Source organism: Ixodes scapularis, unplaced genomic scaffold (assembly GCF_016920785.2).
Source record: "Ixodes scapularis isolate PalLabHiFi unplaced genomic scaffold, ASM1692078v2 PGA_scaffold6__148_contigs__length_123643588, whole genome shotgun sequence".
Taxonomy (NCBI): Eukaryota; Metazoa; Arthropoda; class Arachnida; order Ixodida; family Ixodidae; genus Ixodes; species Ixodes scapularis.
Window position 1 is genome coordinate 7,539,599 of NW_024609881.1, and position 18,489 is coordinate 7,558,087.

At 44.1% G+C, this 18,489-nt stretch overlaps 1 protein-coding gene across 1 annotated transcript; it reads right to left on the bottom strand.

Moving 5' to 3' along the window:
- Nucleotides 1–1,839: 1,839 nt before the first annotated feature.
- Nucleotides 1,840–9,029, bottom strand: LOC121838338 (zinc finger protein 525-like). The gene is made up of 2 exons (XM_042294529.1): nt 8,986–9,029; nt 1,840–3,147 (listed from the first exon to the last, which is right to left on the bottom strand). The coding sequence occupies exons 1-2, from the start codon at nt 9,011–9,013 to the stop codon at nt 2,024–2,026; spliced, it is 1,152 nt and encodes a 383-aa protein (XP_042150463.1). The 5' UTR covers nt 9,014–9,029; the 3' UTR covers nt 1,840–2,023.
- Nucleotides 9,030–18,489: the final 9,460 nt, after the last annotated feature.

Sequence of the window (18,489 nt, forward strand, 5' to 3'; positions counted from 1 at the left end):
TCCATCAGAAAAAGTGAAAGCCGTTTACAACTCCCTGTAATGCCGAATTAGAACGCAGCTCTTGAGGAGGAGGATGGAAGGGTACTGAGAGGAGGCTATACCCCTCCTCCCTATCCTCCCCCTCCCCTCATTCTTCGGAGGGGGTGGGGGAGGAGGGTCACGTGACCTCGAGGGGGGGGGGGTCACGTGACCTTGGGGGAGTCACATGACCTGGGGGTCACGGGACCTCGGGGGGTCATGTGACCTGGGGGTTCACGTGACCTCGAGGGGGGGGGGGTCACGTGACCCCGGGGGGGGCTCGCACGGTGCATTATGGGACATTTTCCATAATGCACCACGCGATTACGCCGACGGCGACGTCTCTCAAGCCGGAAACAGGCGCCTAAGAGATGCGCTCTAAAAAGGGAATATTTCATAGACTATCAATTTCTCTAGTGAGTCACACCCACTCGATTCATTTCCGGAGAAAGTGGCGAGTTGTCCACTCCATACCGCCAGGATCGCTTTCTACTTCCGTCTCCCATTTCACACCGGAGTTTCCTGCATTAGTCTCTACGGTATTTGATTATATCTTCCACACAGGTAAGATCAAAAGAAAACAACAGACATTTTTACAAACATATTAGACCTCGCCTCAATAAGCATAATTCGTGCAAGTTCAAGGGAGTTTGGAACAAGAGCTAGAGCATGACCCAATGTACATTCAGGTGCAGAACAGAGTAGCTGCTCTGAAAAACATTAAACAATGTCTCCTATTCATTGACCCAGCCTCTAGACCACAGCTGGAGAATTATTTCCTACGCAACAATACATGTGTGTGATGACAAATGACGGTATTTGGATGAAAGGCTGGAGAGCAATGCCAAACAGCCTGGCTGTGTAGCCAACCAAGCTGGAATAATGATTGAAGCTGCATGGATATTGCTGGCATTTGAAAGGCCTACCTCCTGCAGGCTTTACGCAAATGCCCTTAGGGTTTGTTAACCTCATGCATTAGCATGTGCCAGATGAGGCAAGACCATTTAGAAAAGGGCCTGGAACGCTGCTGGAATTTGTGAGGCTTATTACGCATGAGCGCCTCAGTGCGGAGGTGCTCACTATGAATCTGAGCAGAGGCCGTGGGACCTATTTTGCATACTTTGACTTAAAAGGCATAAAGTTTTGCACGAGCTAAATGATTACAAACGGAGCAGGCTCAACTTACGGGCCAACTGCAGGGCAGCAAAATGGTTAAGGGGCAGGCTCAACTTATGGGTCAACCGCAGGGCATTCTGCACGTGTGCCTTTGGTTCTGGCGGATAAACACCTAAACTGAGCAAAGCTTTTGGGGCATTGTTTGCACTTGTATGATTTTTGAGGAGGGACGAGTCTTTTACATTTTTTAATTTCTCATTTATCGTGCTGAAATTTAGGATACTGATGTATTTTTCAGTGGTGATTTCAAATATGAAGTTAATTTTCAGATAGCTTTACTAGATCCTGAGTTATCAATAAATATGACATTTTAATTAGGTCCTCCTTCTGGGTCGTTAGTGGTTCATAAAACTGACTATTTAGTTAAATTTTTCGTACGACATATAAAACAAAAAAAAATAGCATAACCCCACAAAGCATATCTTTGTGAAAGCAATTCTATAAACATTTTTTATATATTCTTAAGAATTTTACACTAACGACTCGTAATGAGGGCCTAATCAAAATCATAAATTTTTTGGTAGCTCAGGATCTAGTAAAGCTATCTGAAAACTAAACGCATATTTGAAATCACGATTGAGGGATACATCAGTATACTAAATTTCAGCAAGAAACAAGAAAAATATAAAAACAATAGACCCTCGTTTCCCTTTAAACACTGTTTTCGATAATGGTGGATCACACTGGTACATGAGAAAAGACTTGGGGGCACTGCTTGCACTTAAATGGCTTTTTACCTCTATGCATTTGATGATGGTTTTGCACAGAGGAATTTCGAGTAAAGGCAAGGGGCACTGCTTGCACTTAATGGCTTTTCACCAATGTGCATTCAATTATGGCTTTGCAGAGAATTGTAAGAAAAGGCTTGGGGACCCTGCTTGCATTTAAACGGCTTTTCACTAGTGTGTGTTCGATTATGCTTTGTCAGATAGGAATTTTGAGCAAAGGCTTGGGGGCACTGCTTGCACTTAAATGGCTTTTCACCAGTGTGCTTTCGATTGTGGGCTTGCAGATGACAATTTTGAGCAAAGGCTTGGGGGCACTGCTTGCACTTAAATGGCTTTTCACCAGTGTGCGTTCGATTATGGATTCGCAGCTGCCAATTTAGAGCAAAGGCTTTGGGGCATTGCATGCACTTAAATGGCTTTTCACCAGTGTGCATTTGATTATGGCTTCGCAGAGAAGAATTGTGAGAAAAGGCTTGGGGGCACTGCTTGCACTTATATGGCTTTTCACCAGTGTGTGTTCGATTATGCTTCGTCAGATAGGAATTTTGAGCAAAGGATTTGGAGCACTGCTTGCACTTATATGGTTTTTCGCCTGTGTGTGTTCGGTTGTGAAGGATCAGATTGCTACTTTGAGCAAAGGCTTGGGGGCACTGCTTGCACTTGAATGGCTTTTCACCAGTGTGCATTCGATAATGAATTTCCAGGGAGTATTTTTTAGCAAAGGCTTGGGGGCACTGCGTGCACTTAAATGGCTTTTCACCTGTGTGTGTTCGATTGTGGGCTTGCAGATGACAATTATGAGCAAAGGCTTTGGGGCACTGCTTGCACTTAAATGGCTTTTCACCTGTGTGTGTTCGGTTGTGGTAGATCAGATTGCTACTCTGAGCAAAGGCTTTGGGGCATTGCATGCACTTAAATAGCTTCTTACCAGTGTGTGTTCGATTATGACAGGTCAGAAGGGAATTATAAGCAAACTCTTGGGGACAAAGCTTGCACTTAAATGGCTTTTCACTCTTGTCGTTTTTAGTGTTGCCGAGAACTTGAGACTTTAAGGCAGACATGAAAGGATGTGGACACTTGGATTGTTCATCACCGTGGGCAGCCAGGTGGCTCACAATTACACGTTGATCTCTGGTGACAAAGGTGCAGGAACAGCATCCAAACCAGATGTCCTTGGTGACTTTCAATGGGCAACCAGTCTCCCCCAACAATGTGGCTCCATCACCTAGAGGAAAACACCATAAGTATTGACGGACTAGGAAAGCCCAACCAAAATAGCCACTTAGTTTGGCAAAAGATTAGTAATTAATGCAGTTTTGCCACAGCTATACAGTTTAATATCGTGCTGCACTTTGGGATTCGGTTCACGGAAACACTCAAGTGCAAATGGCACCATTTGCACTTGATTCGGTTCACGGAAGCACTCAAGTGCAAATGGCTCCAATGTTGAAAAGTGAAAAACTTAGAAAGAAAATTAATTTTACACATTTTTTTATATTTTGCTTTCTAAATCACACTTTACATATCTTCTCGCTTTTGAAAGTATTCCTCTTCTCAAAATGTCCCCCTCTCTTTTTTTGTCACAAGAGACTCAGTCATGAAAAGTTAAAATCTGAATCTGAATATTTCTTGGGGGCTGCAGCCCCCAAGAAATATTTAGGTCCAGATTTTGGATACCTCATTATTCAAGGTGGAACAAAACAATATTTCTGGAGACTTAGATATGGCGTTTTCTAATTGGCCAATGACTGTTCCAACTATGGCAGGTCAGATCGAAAGTCTTCCTTCAAGTTATCAGTAAAAGAATTTCAACATGTGATGTAGTCCTGTTTCGCTAATATGGGCGCAACGCTATATAGACACAACTTTGGGGGACCAATCCCCATGTAACTCTGCCTCATGAATATTAAAACCCACACTCCAGACTATGAACAGCTAGTTTTGGGAACAAGCTGGGTAAATACATGCAGGTTTGTCACATTATTATGGACACATGAGGGTCCTCTAATAAAAGAAAAAAGCTTAGTTAAGACCTTGAGTTAGAGTTTACCGAGAGTTTCACTACTCGATTTGACTGGCCCATGTCTAGATTAATCGAGTTTTCAGTGAAAGTGGGGGGCACTTCCTCGGTATACTTTTTTTCTTGACACAAGAAATTAGACTTTTGCTAATTTGTAATAGAAACTTAATAATTATGTCTTGTCCATGACTATTTTGGCCCTCCGTCACTAATGAAAAAAAGGGATGGCACACATTTCTGTCACACATGTGCAGTCCCTGTCTGTGTCACGCACGTGCTAAGAAAACGTGCAGGTGGATTACAAAAAGACCAGAAAGTTTTATATTCTGTGCTTCCAAGGTGAAGTAAAATGTTTGTGAACTTAAAAGAAAACAAATGACTAAACTTTCTAGACAGGACGCTAAACAAGCTGAATAAGAGAAGCGACTGAACGCCTTACTGCAAAAAGAAATGCATAGATATGTAATATGACATTCCTATTGCGGGCCATGGTTCACAAAATCCGGAGCAACTACCCAAAGTATGTTTCACATTAAAAGGAAAACTGAATTTTGTAGATGATAAATGAAATTTCCAGAGAACTCTGAATTTCGGGTAAAAAATAAACCCAGGAGAACACACTCCGGTTTCACTCAGTAATAAACTTAACCCCTTAACTGCCTTGGACAAGCTGAGCTCGTCGGCCACTTACTGGCTAAAAATGCCGTGGACAAGCTCAGCTTATCCAGTGGTTTTTTTGGTTGCCCTGAATTCCACGGACAAGCTAGGCTCGTCCGAGTAGTTTTGCGGCGCAGATCATAGATGGCAGCACTCGTATTAGTTGACAAATATTTTTTTGGCCTCCGCTGATTTTTGCGTAATAAACTTTTCAAATTTTATGTGTAATACTGGAGGAGTAACAATTCAAAATAAAAAAATCTGGCCCTTTTAGGTTACTTTTGGAAAAAAAATTTGGCACTTATGGGGTTAAAAAAGCTGAACCTTTGTTATGTCACATACTAGGTGCCAGAGGGCAAAAATAAACATTAAGATGCTCCAAGCTCTTCTACCTCAATGGTGGGTCCACAGGGCAATACACTGAAGTGCCACCCATGATAAGACAGTAGTACACTTGGCCCACTTTGAGCATCATGAATGCCAATAGTGCTCGACAGAGGCGGCAAGCTCTGCATTTAACAACGTAATGGTTATCGGCCCATGAGGGCAGTTGCCCTCTGGGTAAGTGTTACCATAACCGTTTAACCAGTACTACCCAGTTTTCTCCAGTTTCAGAGAAAACCAGCTGGAAATGGGAGATGGGCTATTGGAAACCACCAAGACAGCATTGTGTGAAATTTAAATGTAAAGATTCTCGGCGGGTGGATGGATAGATCAGGGCACAGGACTCTTCATTCAAGCAAACCCTTGAACCACTCTGCCCAAATTATAACTAAATTTCGTCTTTGTTTTATTTTCTTGTTACCTTCCTGAGCCGTTTTCACCATTTCTCCAGCAATCTTAGTTTGCTTCACCTTTTGGAAACCACTAATTCCTTCATCAACCCCTCCAATCCCAAAGCAAAAAAAATGTCTGCCCCAGTCTGGGATATGTACAAGACTTGCCATACTTACTCCACGCCACTGGTACCTTCGCCTGTCCCGTTAGTGTACAATTTGTATCTGCCTCCTCAGATCTTGTCCTAGAAGTCCCGGCCCTTAGTACTCATCTTTGTCACACAGAGAGCAAACTTATTTTTTGAATTGTCAAAAAAGTTGTTTTCTTAATCCAAAATTTTCTGCATAGTAGGCTTCTTTTCCAAACTCAACTCTCTCCTATTTCTTTCAGCTTCCTTCACTGCCCTCTTAAAGGCCGACCTGCAAGACATTTTTCAATCAGGGTGAAAATCCTCCTTGCCACCCTTTCCATTTCCCCCTGTCTCACTATTAACTTGACCACAGGGGGACTCTCCTTGTCGCTGCATGTTGGGGCTGGATGAGCTGGGATAAGCTTCCGGCCAGGGATGGGCAAAATACATGCAAATATGTATCAAAATACAAATTACTTCGTCAAAAATGTATTTAATTACAAACCTAATTACATTTCCAAAAAAGCATTTAATTACAAGATACAAATAGAACCAAATGTATTTGGTCTCCTCCAAATACTTTTCCAAATACATTCCTCAAAATTTGCATCGGCGACTTCAGGGCACCTGCAGCGGGTTTCTGGGCATCTCATTTTAATTTTGCATTGCACACTCGGGAGTTAGTGTGCGAGGCTCTAGTAACGTAATAAAATATAATCACAAAAAAATGTAATCAGCTTGGACGTAATAGGTGAAAAAAGTACAGAGCTTCAAGCAGCTTTTTTTGTCGATTACATTTTGGTATAGACCAGCAAAGAACCGAGACGACCAAGACGCGCAGCACTATAGTCGGTTACAAGTCAAGACGGTAGGAGAAGCTCCTCCCACAAGTGTGATGCGCCCGTATCAAATCTCTCCGCAGTCGAAAGAAGAGTTCACTGGAAACGCTCCTTGTTCCGCTTCAATGGATTCCCACTTGTCTCCGATCCCACTTTTTACGAAAGCGACCTTTGTATTCATCGGAGAGGGAACCGAGCCCCTGAAAGCAGCCTTTGTATCCATCGGGGGGGGGAAACTAATCCCCGAAAGTCGTATTTGTTTCCGTCGGTGGGGGAGAACTCTAATCTCCCTCTCGTGGCTTCCACAATGCTAAGTCAAAGTCAAAAGATAAAGCAAATTTGTACAGAAAGGCAAGACCCTCCTCGCGCGTTGGCCGCGTCGTCACGGAAACAATGGGACGCTATTGGATGCAAAGGTGGCGGAGGGATATCTGATTCCCTTTGAGGGGCATTTGCCGCTACCTTCTTAACCTGTAACTGACTATAGCTGGAGAATTTTTTATTGTTGCAACTCGCACCAGTTACGAAAATCTGGACGACCCGCGCATTTAGAATGTTCCAGGCAAAAATATGGATGGAAATCAGGCTGGAAAGCATCACAAGTTGTCACAGGCACTTATTTAGCCAGTCTGCCTGTGAACGTCGATTTTGTCACTATTCTTACCCTGGACTAGCACCGTAATCACAAAGTCACTAAACGCTTGTGCTTGATTGAGAGACTGCATTCGGTGCAGAACATAGTTTTCTTCCTGCCCTGGACAGTGCCTTTAAAATAAAGCCGGAAGAGAAAAAGAAAAAAGCCCCATGGCCGAATAAAGGATGGATATCTTACAACCATATGCATAAAAACAAGAATTGTAACTTTGGCAATAACATTTATTTAACGTAATAGACGCAAGTGCCGCGGGCGCCTAGCGTGCCCGGGCGCCCGCGGTGAGCGAGACGCGAACTGCTGCAGGACTGGTGTATGAAGAGATGAAGAGTTTCTTGGTTTGTTGTTGCCGTTGGCGTTGAGATGAAGAAAGAGCAGCTTTGGACACGACTTAGGATGAGCAAAATGAGTCGTGACAATAAATTTGAGGGATGTATTTTCGCCCACAAAATTGTATTTAATTACAACTGTATTTGAAATACCCACGTTTTAGTATTTAAATACACACGTCAAATACATTACCCAATTTGTAATTAAATACAAATGCAAAATACACAAACTATTTAAAATACGTATTTCAAATACTTGTATTTGAAATACTGCTTATCCTTGCTCCCGGCTTATCCAGCCCCAAGACACAGCAACAAGACAAGTTCCCCCGCCGTCAAGGCAGCAGCGAGGAAGAAATGGGGAGGGTGGCAAGGAGGATTTCCACCTTGGTTGGAAAATATTTGGCAGGTCAGCCTTTAAAGGGGTACGGAAACAAAAATTGAAATATTCAAATTTCATTCGGAAATGAGTCAAGCATGACGGATAATAACCGTAAATGATAATCGCACCTTTGTATTTTGAACGTCTGGCTATATTTTTCGTTCCAAATGGTGCACTCGAGCAATCGCTCGAAGAGAAGCGAACAGAGAGTGCAATATGTCATGGGATATCCGGCTCAAACAAAAACAGAAAGAAAATATTCCCCGCATTCGTGACGTAGCAAGGCTGGCGTGGTTATGAGCTTTGCCCTTGGTGGCGTTGTCAGCGTTGTGGTGTCAATAGCGTCGGCACGTTACAACCGAGCCGTTCGAAGTACCCGTGGGGGGACGAGCATGTGGCTGGCCCAAGGAGCACGTAGCTTCCACAACACTGTCAGCTTAGGGCTGAACGGGGTGGGGAAAGCAACTTTTGTCTGAGTTTTGAGCGACGGGCTAATCTTCTAGGGGGAGAATGGCTGTGTCCGGTTGCACGAACAAGGGTCCGAGAAAGAAGGGAGTCCTTCCTTTCCGTCTTCTTGGACCGTTTGGTACAATGTGCGATTTGTGAGTTGAGCTAGGAGGAAAGCTAAGGAAAATGTTGAAATTCCAAAAAGCGGCGCTGCTCCGAAGGAATCTGCTACGTCACGACTACGTAGCAAGTTCCCCAACGTTCCTAGATTACCTTCCAAATAGTCTCTGCATGCATCCACCAGGTGCACAGTGAAAGATTGTTTATTTAGCTTTAAAATTAGTTTTCTTGTGCCTTTCAGTAGAAGACGTGTTTTTGAGGTTAGGGTGCAACATGCAACACATTCAATCTAGAAAATGAGCGCTGGAATTTCGTTTCCCTACCCCTTTAACTGACTGTCCTCTACATTCTTTTCCAGCATTATTCCAGTACCTGGTAAACAGCCCACTTCCCGTCCTCTATCTACACACCAATTGTGTACAGGAGCCCAACATTTAGCTTGCCCAACGTTAATTTGCTGCTGCCATGAACCTCTCCTCAAATTCAATTTTGCTGCTTGCCTCCATCCCCTCATAGAGAAACCCAATCACCTGCACATTTCCGTCTGGGCTCTTAGCTCCCCCGGTGAGGGTCTCCAAATCGGTGCAGACCCCAGAGAGTCTGTGGACAGCCGTACATGAAGCGCTGCTGTAGAGTATGACCGCCTGTAGTCTAGACACCGTCACTGTCCTCTGTTTATAAAAGAGGTGGAAACCAACAAAAAGACTCACCACGACTTGAGGACTGAATCGGTTCCATTCCAATCGCTGCCCAAGGTCAGGTTCGTAGGGAGTTTCGTAAGATCAAGAGGGATGCACGGGACCACTTGAGATGCTAGGAACCAAGTGCAATGAGCAATGAGTGAGCACACCCTCCAAGTGCATCAAGCTAGTCAGACAGATATGAGAAGAATGTGCAAGACACACCAAGGATTTGCACATTTCAAGATATCTATGATGAATGGATGAGGAAATAAAATGCCTGTGTGCTTTGCAATGGGCGGCAGTGCAAATTCCTGTGCGGAGGTCCCTAAGGCAAGGATGGCCCATGTCACCGTTGTTATTCGATTTGTATTTAGAAATTTTTCGTTTGAGTGTCTCAAATAGTAAAAATTGTTAGCAGCCTGTGCCACCTAACTTGGAGTTTGAAGATATCTCAAAACAACCTGTTCTGTTTTGCATTGCCAGTACGGTAAAAACACTAACTGTTAAAGGAGTTAGCACTTGCACGATACAAAATCTGAGAGGACTATATGGCTGGAACCCATTGGGTGTACCCATATCAACGATAAATTTGTTTTGTAAGTTCTATGAATCGCGGGACCCTTGGATTTGCCTATTCAGGACAACCACCATGTTCCTCTTACCACAAAAAGTTCCGAGTGTTGCTAACGCAAAACATGCACCAGGGAAAAATATTTTTTTATTATTCAATATAAATGAATTAAACTTCCACTGTTTTTAATGCTTGATCTCCTTTATATAAATCTTCTGTTAGTTGGGATATAGCTTGTTATATATGTTCTGGATGCTCTGAACACGCAGAGAAAAAAAAACATGTTCTTGCACTCACGCGGGGCATGGCAACACTTAATAGAGCCTAGTGAAAAAAAACCACTAATTTGCTCTTTTTAAACCGCTGAGTGTAATGAGCAACAAAAATAATGCATGCTAGACCTATTCTATTTTAAGATACTCGAAAGCATCAAAAACACCACTTTCGAAGGGCTAACAAAGGTTTCTTAATGTTTTCTTAAATATAAAAAAATATACATTCTAATTAAACCTAGATAGTTGCAATCCATATTCTAAAGCATATGCATGCCAAATTGGGTTGTACAGAACAATATTAAAAACAAAAATTCTTGCTTTTGAAGATGAAGAATGTACATCAACCCAGTTCAACTACACTATATTCAACTCGTCTATTGAAAATGCTCGAACATATGAATATCTTGGGGTTCACTCCACTTGCAATCTTTCATGGGAGCCTCACATAGATTACATCACTGCAAAGGCTAACCAAACCCTCGGTTTCCTGAAGCGACACCTCTACCTTGCAACACGGGACACTAAACTAATCGCATATTCATCTCTCGTTCGACCCAAGCTTGAATATACATCTGTCATCTGGAATCCGCATCAGTCATATTTAATCGATAAGTTAGAAGCCATACAAAACCGAGCTACTCGCTTCATACTTCGTAACTACACCTGCACAAGCATTACAGCATTAAGACAGCAACTTAAGGTTCCACTCCATGCAGACCGTCGGAAAATGTCACGGTTGATTGCCCTGCACCAGCTGTACTACCATTCGCCATACAAAAAAGATAAGTATATTAGAGCCGCCATCCACATCTCCTCGCGCACAGACAATACGCCGAAACTTCACGTCACCACTCCTAGGACTAACATCTATAAGTTTTCCCCTTTACAGCCGTCTATTACCGACTGGAATTCACTCCCCCATAACATTGTAATAGAAGAGCCCAGCACGTTTCGAGCCGCACTTGCCGCTCTTTACACGTAATTAACCTAAACTGTTTTTGTGTTTTTTCTTTGTGAGTTTTAATATATATTGCTGTTTGTTTCCCCTTATGTAAAGCCCCCTGAGGGCGATATAAGGGTACAATAAATGAAATGAAATGGAAATGCTTCAAAATTACATAAAGAAAAAAATGTGTCTGAATGATAGCGTTGATGCGTAGCGACCTCTTCCTCAGTGGGAAAAATATTTTTACAGCCCAGCTGTTAAGGGCTAGTTTCCCCACGATCATGTCCCCCACAAAGAAGTGAAGTCACTGAACTCTAGACACATACCGCCATCTATAAGCGACGGCGGCAAACCACGTATTTGGTTGCCACCGTCGCTCATAGATGGCAGCAGCCTTTCCACTTTGGCTTGCCGACTTGTGGCCGGCCGTTACTTTCCATTGTACAGCTGCGCTGGTCTTCCTTCTTCACAAGAGTGGAAAGGCTGAGAGTTTTTGTTAATAATGTTATGTGAGCAATTGAAGCTGCACAAGACTGCAACAGAGCGGAGACAATGTGCTGGCAACGACAACCGTTTGAAGGATGGTTGTCGTTGCCAGCATTAAACACTATAAAACCCCAAATTAAATTTGTTTGCAAAACATTGCCATTCTCCGATCCGCATCTCCCCTTAACAAAATGAGCAATTATATATAGTTTCAATAGAGGAATATATACTTTGGGAGATGCTGTACCGGCACCACTGCACCAGGTCTCATGCAAGCAAGAGGGAAGATGTTACAGTCCATTCATACATATAAAACGTATGGTCTAAGCTTCATTGCCGAGTGTTTAAGGTTTACGAACCTGAAATGCAAACCACGCAAAACTTGATCACTGCAGCTAGTAATCATATTAACGAACAGCATATCCCCTGAAAGAATTTGCATTCTTCTTTTTCACCGCAGAAGCGATTCCTTGCCGAGTGGACAGTCTCTGCCCAAATAGTACTAACAGTTGAAACCAGGTGCCAGAGCTTCCAAACTTTTATCTTATTAAAAAGCTATAGATGACTTTCTGATAATGCAGACGGGAAAACAGGACCCATTCTTTATTATCACCGTCATTCAGCTCCCATTGAAAATTTCAGATCACATGCAACTTTTTAATTACAGGGTGTCTCAAACAGCGGCCAGTCTCTCTAAATCGATTGCAACAATCGGTTCCTTAACCTATTGCGCTATGATTTTGTGCAGCGTTGACCGGTGGTTTCGCTGGTCAATCGGTGGTGCATTTTTTCTATAAAATTTGCAAAGAGCGAACTTGCTTGAGGAAAAAGTAAGAAAAGACAAAGGCTTAACTCTTATGAAAATGCAGCGGAGCCACCGGTCTTCAAACAATAGGGCACCCTATTGTTTGAAGACTGGTGGTTTCGCTGAGTTTCTTCGGATATCTCTGTTGAGTGGATGGATGCTAATGGCTGCACTTTTTCTAACGGGCGGTAGCTTGCGCCACCTAGCTTAGAAACCAAAATTAACCAAAGGCATGATTCCTCCCCTCGGCCCTTCTGAAGAGATTCTAGAGGCTCTCAACACGGCTAACCTCGCCCTTGCGAACGACACACAATGCAAGGCAAAGTATGGGATGACTCAAAATCAAGCCGACGTCAGCCGTGATCTCACCCTCATCGACCCAAGGCTCCCCATATAAACTGGTCCATCTACCTGGACGCTTGGGGCAGCGACCATTTCCCCATCGAAATTGCCATTCGTCACCAACCACCTCAAAACAAGACGATTATGACGATAATGCCATTAATGCAAAGGTGCAAGCGAGTCAGATAAGAATAACAATAATCCCTGGAGAAGGGGAACAAGGGGGACAAAGGACAAACACAAGCTCCAAACACAGCCAGGTGTTTGGTGTGCAACTGAAAAAATCCACCCGATCCCAGTATCGAACCAGGGACCTCTGTTTCCAGTGGGGCACTCTACCCACTGAGCTAACCAGGAGATAGACGTCAGTAGAGCAAACAGGTTTTAACAGCTGCCACCAGTCTAATTCCAAGGGTGAACGGCCTACATTTCAAGGATGTGATGATAACGCAATTAACGCAAAGGTGCAAGCGAGCTGGACAAGAATAACAAAAATAATCCCTGGAGAAAGGGAACAAGGGGGACAAACAACAAACACAAATCTCCAAACACAGCTAGGCGACTAGTGCGCGACTGAAAAAATCAGCCTGGTCCTGGTTATCGAACCAGGAACCTCTCCATTTCTAGTGGAGTGCTCTACCAAGTGAGCTAACCAGAAGTTAGACGTCAGTAGAGCAAAAGTTTTTTAACAACTGCCACCAGCCAACAAGGCTGAACGGCTTGTATTTTAGGATTATGATGATAATGCTTCCACCATCAAGTGGGACCGCTTCAGGAAGCTATTATGCTGTATGCTGGCAGCACTCGCCTCCCAGAACCCTGCAATGCAGCTATCACGCTTCATAGTGAGTGCCACGGAAGAGGCTGCCATCGTAAAAAAAAAGCAAGACTGCCCCACGCCGGACACCCACCTTCTGTGTCTTTGGAACAGAAGAACACAGAAGCTCATGGAGTACAGGACTTCAAAGCTACAAGAAGGGTTCCAGGAAGTCAACAAACTTACCCAGGAAGTAGCTGACTATGCAGGACATCTTAGGATCAATGAATGGCTCAAGTACTGTGCCTCCTTCATCCAGCGTACGTCAGTCCACATATGAAGGACCTTTCACGGCATGTTAAGAATCACCAAATGTGGAAAGACTGTCGAAAACATGGCCCTATCACTCTGGACAAACCCATAAATGAAATCATAGAAAATCTAGGCAGCACCCTCTTCCCCAAACCTGCATATGTTCCAGAAGATGCTGTATACAAGCCAGAGCCCCCACCGGAAAAACCACCACTGTGGAACACCCCAGTGATCATTAGAGAAATGAAGACTGCCATACGCAAGGGCAAAACCAAGTCAGCGCCCCAGGCCCTAATGGTGTCACTGGCAGCATGCTCCGTAGTCTGCCCATAGAAGCCAAACAAACTCTCCAGATGTGGTTCAACAACATCTAAGAAAACACCTCCCCAAAAGAATGGCGAGAATCCTGGGTATCGCCCATTACGAAAGCCTAACACCCCGAAAAGCACCCGACCTGTCCGCTTACATCCATCATGTGCAAGCTTCTAGAGAAAATCGTCCTTGCCCGCATTGAGAGGATAGCTGAATCTCTCTCGGTATTCCACCCCACACAGACGCACTTCAGGAAGCACCTCGGTACGGGAGAAAGTCTTCTCATAACACAAGATGCTTACCACAAGAAGAATGTGGCGTGCTCCCCAGTGGCAGTAGACATTCGTTTAGCTTTCGATTCACTCCCACATGAAGCCATTATACACACGCTTCAGAACAGCAGAATCATGCAAAAGCCATTAAACTTTGTAAAATACTTTCTCAAAAGCAGGAAATTCTCCACTGGACAGGAAACCTTCGAGGCCCGGATAGAGACAACAACATCGGAGTCCCCTAGGGAGCTGTTCTCTCCCCAGCGCTTTTCAACTTGAACATGGCCCCCTAGTGAGCAAGTCAGACAAGATCCCCAAAGTAAAATTTACAATATATGGAGATGATATTACCATCTGGACCTACGGAGGTACCCCAGAACAAAGAAGGAAGACCCTGCAACGAGGCCTTGATACCATAGAGCAATTCCTTAAGAAGATTGGACTTAAACCCTTCACCAGAAGAAACAAAGTACATGGTCTTCATCAACAAAGGAAACCCGACTCTATGCCTGCTACTCGATGGTACACCAATCAGAAAAGCTATGTCGCACAAAATCTTAGGTGTCGCTAGAAGATTCCCGGCAGAATGGATCACCCAAATTCCCAAGACTTCGAAGCAGAACACAGCACTCATTCGACGCATTGCCCAGAAAATGGGAGGAGCCGGTGAGAAGATTGCAAAGACTTTAGTCCAAGCCGTACACAAGTCTAAGGTGATCTTGAGTGAAACCAGCTGGACAAAGAAAAGAGGATGACAGGAGAAAAGAATGCCAAACTGACCCCTGGGTCGCTAAACTCGTCAACAAAAATATTCTTTGTGTTATGACATAGTGGGGGGAGGAGCCGAAAGATTGCTGCGAAGTTTTCTTTTCTAACAAACCCGCAGATCTTTCTGTCTTCGTGACGTTTTTCGTTGAGGGGACGAAGAATCCCTACTCCTCCCTAGGCACCGAACAAGAGCAGCACTATACTCCGTTTCACCTTATGATGTACCGCACGTTCCACAACTTTCGGACACAAAGTTGTGCTCGAGGAGTTTAGCTACCCTGGACTACCAACTGTTTTATTACATCTTCCTCTTCTACTATTTATATCCATTCCCCCTCTTTTCTTTTTCTTTCCCATTGCTCTTATTTTTTTTTCTCTGATATTAATAATTACCCACAAAGGGAGCCCTGTAAAATCAGAAAAGAATAAGAGCAATGGGAAAGAAAAAAAAAGAAGGGGGAATGGATATAAATTAATAGAAGAAAAAGATGTAATAAAACAGTTAGTAGTCCAGCAGTGGGTTCACCATTCTTTTCTCCTGTCATCCTCCTTCCTTTGTTCAGCTCGTTTCACCCAAGATGTATCAAAACCAACTGGCTCAGCTTATTCCCTTTCTAAGGTGATGTACGGAGCCAATAGGTGACATTCACTTGACGTCACTCGCTATACTCTAGTTCACCTTATGATGTACCGCAAGAAAGGCTCCAAGCGCGAGCTTCTTGCTCTAGGGCACAGTCTCAGCGGCACAAGCTCTCGTGCATTGAGGCATACCTGCCAACCTGTGGACTTTCAAATTCGTAAAAGTCGCGCGGCTGCGGCTGCGCGGGGCGGGGGGGGGGGGGGGGGGGGGGTTACGCGAAGCGATGTGTGTGTGATTGGGGTTTAATGGCGCAAGAGCGACTGTGGCCATATGGCGCCAAGAAAGTTAATTTAAAAAGCCTAGCATGCAGTTACGTCTAAACTTACTTGTCTACTTATATCAGATGCAAAAAGCCAATTGCATGTAAGAAACTTAAAACGCGAGCGAATGGTACCAAAGGTCTATCTCCAAGCAAAAAATAAGGATGAAATGGAAGGTGGTGTCTGAAAAGTTCAGGAAAATATCTTCGACGTTGATGATCAAGAAATCTACAATTCCAAAGGATGTGAAGGACGGTTAAAACTTTCCCACACTTTTCGCAAAGCTTTACATCTTCACCGCAGAGCAAGTGCAGGTGCGTCAATCGAGAATGACCAATTCTCAAGCGGCACAAAAGGACTTCTGAACAGCGGTCCTTATGGGAGGAACTCTCCCATACTTCTAAGTTGGGCTTAATAATGTGGAGTTTGTTATCGATCTGTGTGTCCCAGTCCAGCTGCCATAACTTAATAATTGACTTGTTTAAGGATGGCTTGAGGTCTTGGTGTGGCAGGCCAAAAGACGTTTCCATGTAGTTTTTTGCACTAAGTGCAAGGTGGTCTGCATTCTCGTTACCAGGAATGCCCACATGACTGGGCACCCAGCAGAATTTTATAAGTTGTCCTAGATGGAAAGCTTTGTTTATCTGAAAACGAACCTGTTGCACAAGGGCGTTCTTGCTGTCTGCTAAAGATGAAATAGCTAAGAGAACACTTTGGGAATCAACAAACAGAACTGCTTTGTGAATGTTATTTTTTAGAATATATTCAACAGCTATCAGGATACCATACAATTCAGCAGTAAAAATAGTTGCTAGAGGGTTGAGTTGCCTGACTTCACTGAAAGCGAGAGAACAAACTGCACAGCCTATGCAAGTCAATGTTTTTGAGCCATCAGTGTAAAAGTGGAGATAGTCACTATATTTCTGCTCTAGCTCTGCGAACTCCCGTAAAAGAATGAAAGGAGGAACAACCTTTTTGCTGTACCTTGAGAGGGACCAATCACAAGAGATTGGCACCAAGTCCCAAGGAGCAACCCTATAGGCCTGTCTCAACAAAGGAGGCTCATCAAAAGAAAGGTGCAGCGACTTTGCCATGCTTTCAGCCCGAAGGCTCAAGGGCAGAACAATACTGGGCTTGTTCTCAAAAAGGCGCAGTGATGCAGAGGTCTGCAGAGCGGAGAACGAAGGGTGGTGCGGATCACTATAAACTTTGTAGACATAACTGAGACTAAGATATTGTCTGCGTCGCTCAAGTGACATCTGATGCGTTTCAGCATACAGACTCAGCACGGGCGACGTGCGAAAAGCACCTGTGGCTAGACGCAGCCCCAAATGATGGATTGGGTCTAACATCTTCAAAGCAGATGGTCGTGCCGACGCATATACCGGTGCACCGTAATCCAACCGGGACCGCACTAGAGAGTTATAAATTCGCAGCAGACATCGTCTGTCAGACCCCCAAGTTGTGTGTGACAGTACTTTAAGAATATTGGAAGATCATAGGCATTTTTGTTTTAGTTCTTTCAAGTGGGGTATGAATGTGAGCTTTTTGTCAAATACTACACCTAGGAACTTATGCGCCTCCTTTACAGTAATGGCATGATTATTCATATGCAAGGTAGGATCCGGTGATAACCCTCGACGCAGTGAAAAAAGAACACATATGGTTTTGTCAGGGAAAAACGAAACCCATTTTCGGCTGCCCACTTGCTCATCCTGTTGATTGTCACTTGCAGTTGACGTTCGCAACTACGCAGATTGCAAGAAGAAACTGAAATTTGCACATCATCCACATACAGGGAATAAGATACTGTCGGTGGTATCACCTTAGCCAGGCTATTGATTTTAACAGCAAAAAGTGTGACACTCAGCACCCCTCCCTGAGGGACACCACATTCTTGAGAAAACACGTCCGATAAGGTGGAGCCCAGATGCACTTGGAAGGTACGTCCCATTAAGAACTTTTGTATACATCGCAACATGCGACCCTGAACACCGTAAGCATAGAGATCCCGTAGGATCCCATAGCGCCAGGTCGTGTCATACGCCTTTTGCAGATCAAAGAACACAGAGAGACAGAACTGGAGGTGTACAAATGCCTCCCGAATAGAGGTTTCAAGGCGGACTAAGTGGTCAAGGGTGGAACGTCCAGCTCGAAAACCACATTGATTATTGTCAAGCACATTCTCGGTCTCCAGGAAATGAACGAGACGTTGATTAATCATTCTTTCGTAGGTTTTTCCCAAGCAGCTTGTGAGTGCAATGGGGCGGTAGCTAGTTGGTTGAGAAGAATCCTTACCAGTCTTCAGAAGAGCGATTACATGTGCTCTTTTCCAAATCTCGGGGAATGCAGAGCAGTGCCACAATGAGTTATAAAAGGTCAGCAAACTGCCTAGAGAATCAGGTGACAGGTGCCTTAGCATCTCATAATGAATATTGTCTAGTCCGGGAGCAGACTGTTTCTTTACACTGAAAGCCACTTTGAGCTCGGAGACTGTAAAAGGCCTGTTGTACGGAGCGTCACGAGCACCAGACAGAATGATCGGCTGTTTCTCTGCTGTCGAACTGAACTTTTTAAATGCTTCTCTGCAGTTGCGTAAACTAGAAACGTCTTGGAAATGTTCCCCAAGAACATTCGCTTGATCTTTCAGGGACATTGAAGATGATGCAGGGAAAAGGGGAATTCTGAAGGGTAAGTAGTCACCCCCAACCTTTCTAAGCCGATCCCATGCTTCTTTTGCAGGCTGAAAACTACTCAAGGACATCAAATACTTTCTCCAGGAGCT

Excerpts from the sequence above, each read along its gene's own strand:
- LOC121838338 (XM_042294529.1), bottom strand. The coding sequence starts at position 9,013 with ATGGAACCGATTCAGTCCTCAAGTCGTG. Across the intron at positions 3,148-8,985 it reads GATTCAGTCCTCAAGTCGTG|GTGATGGAGCCACATTGTTG; the intron begins GTGAGTCTTTTT and ends GTTTTCCTCTAG.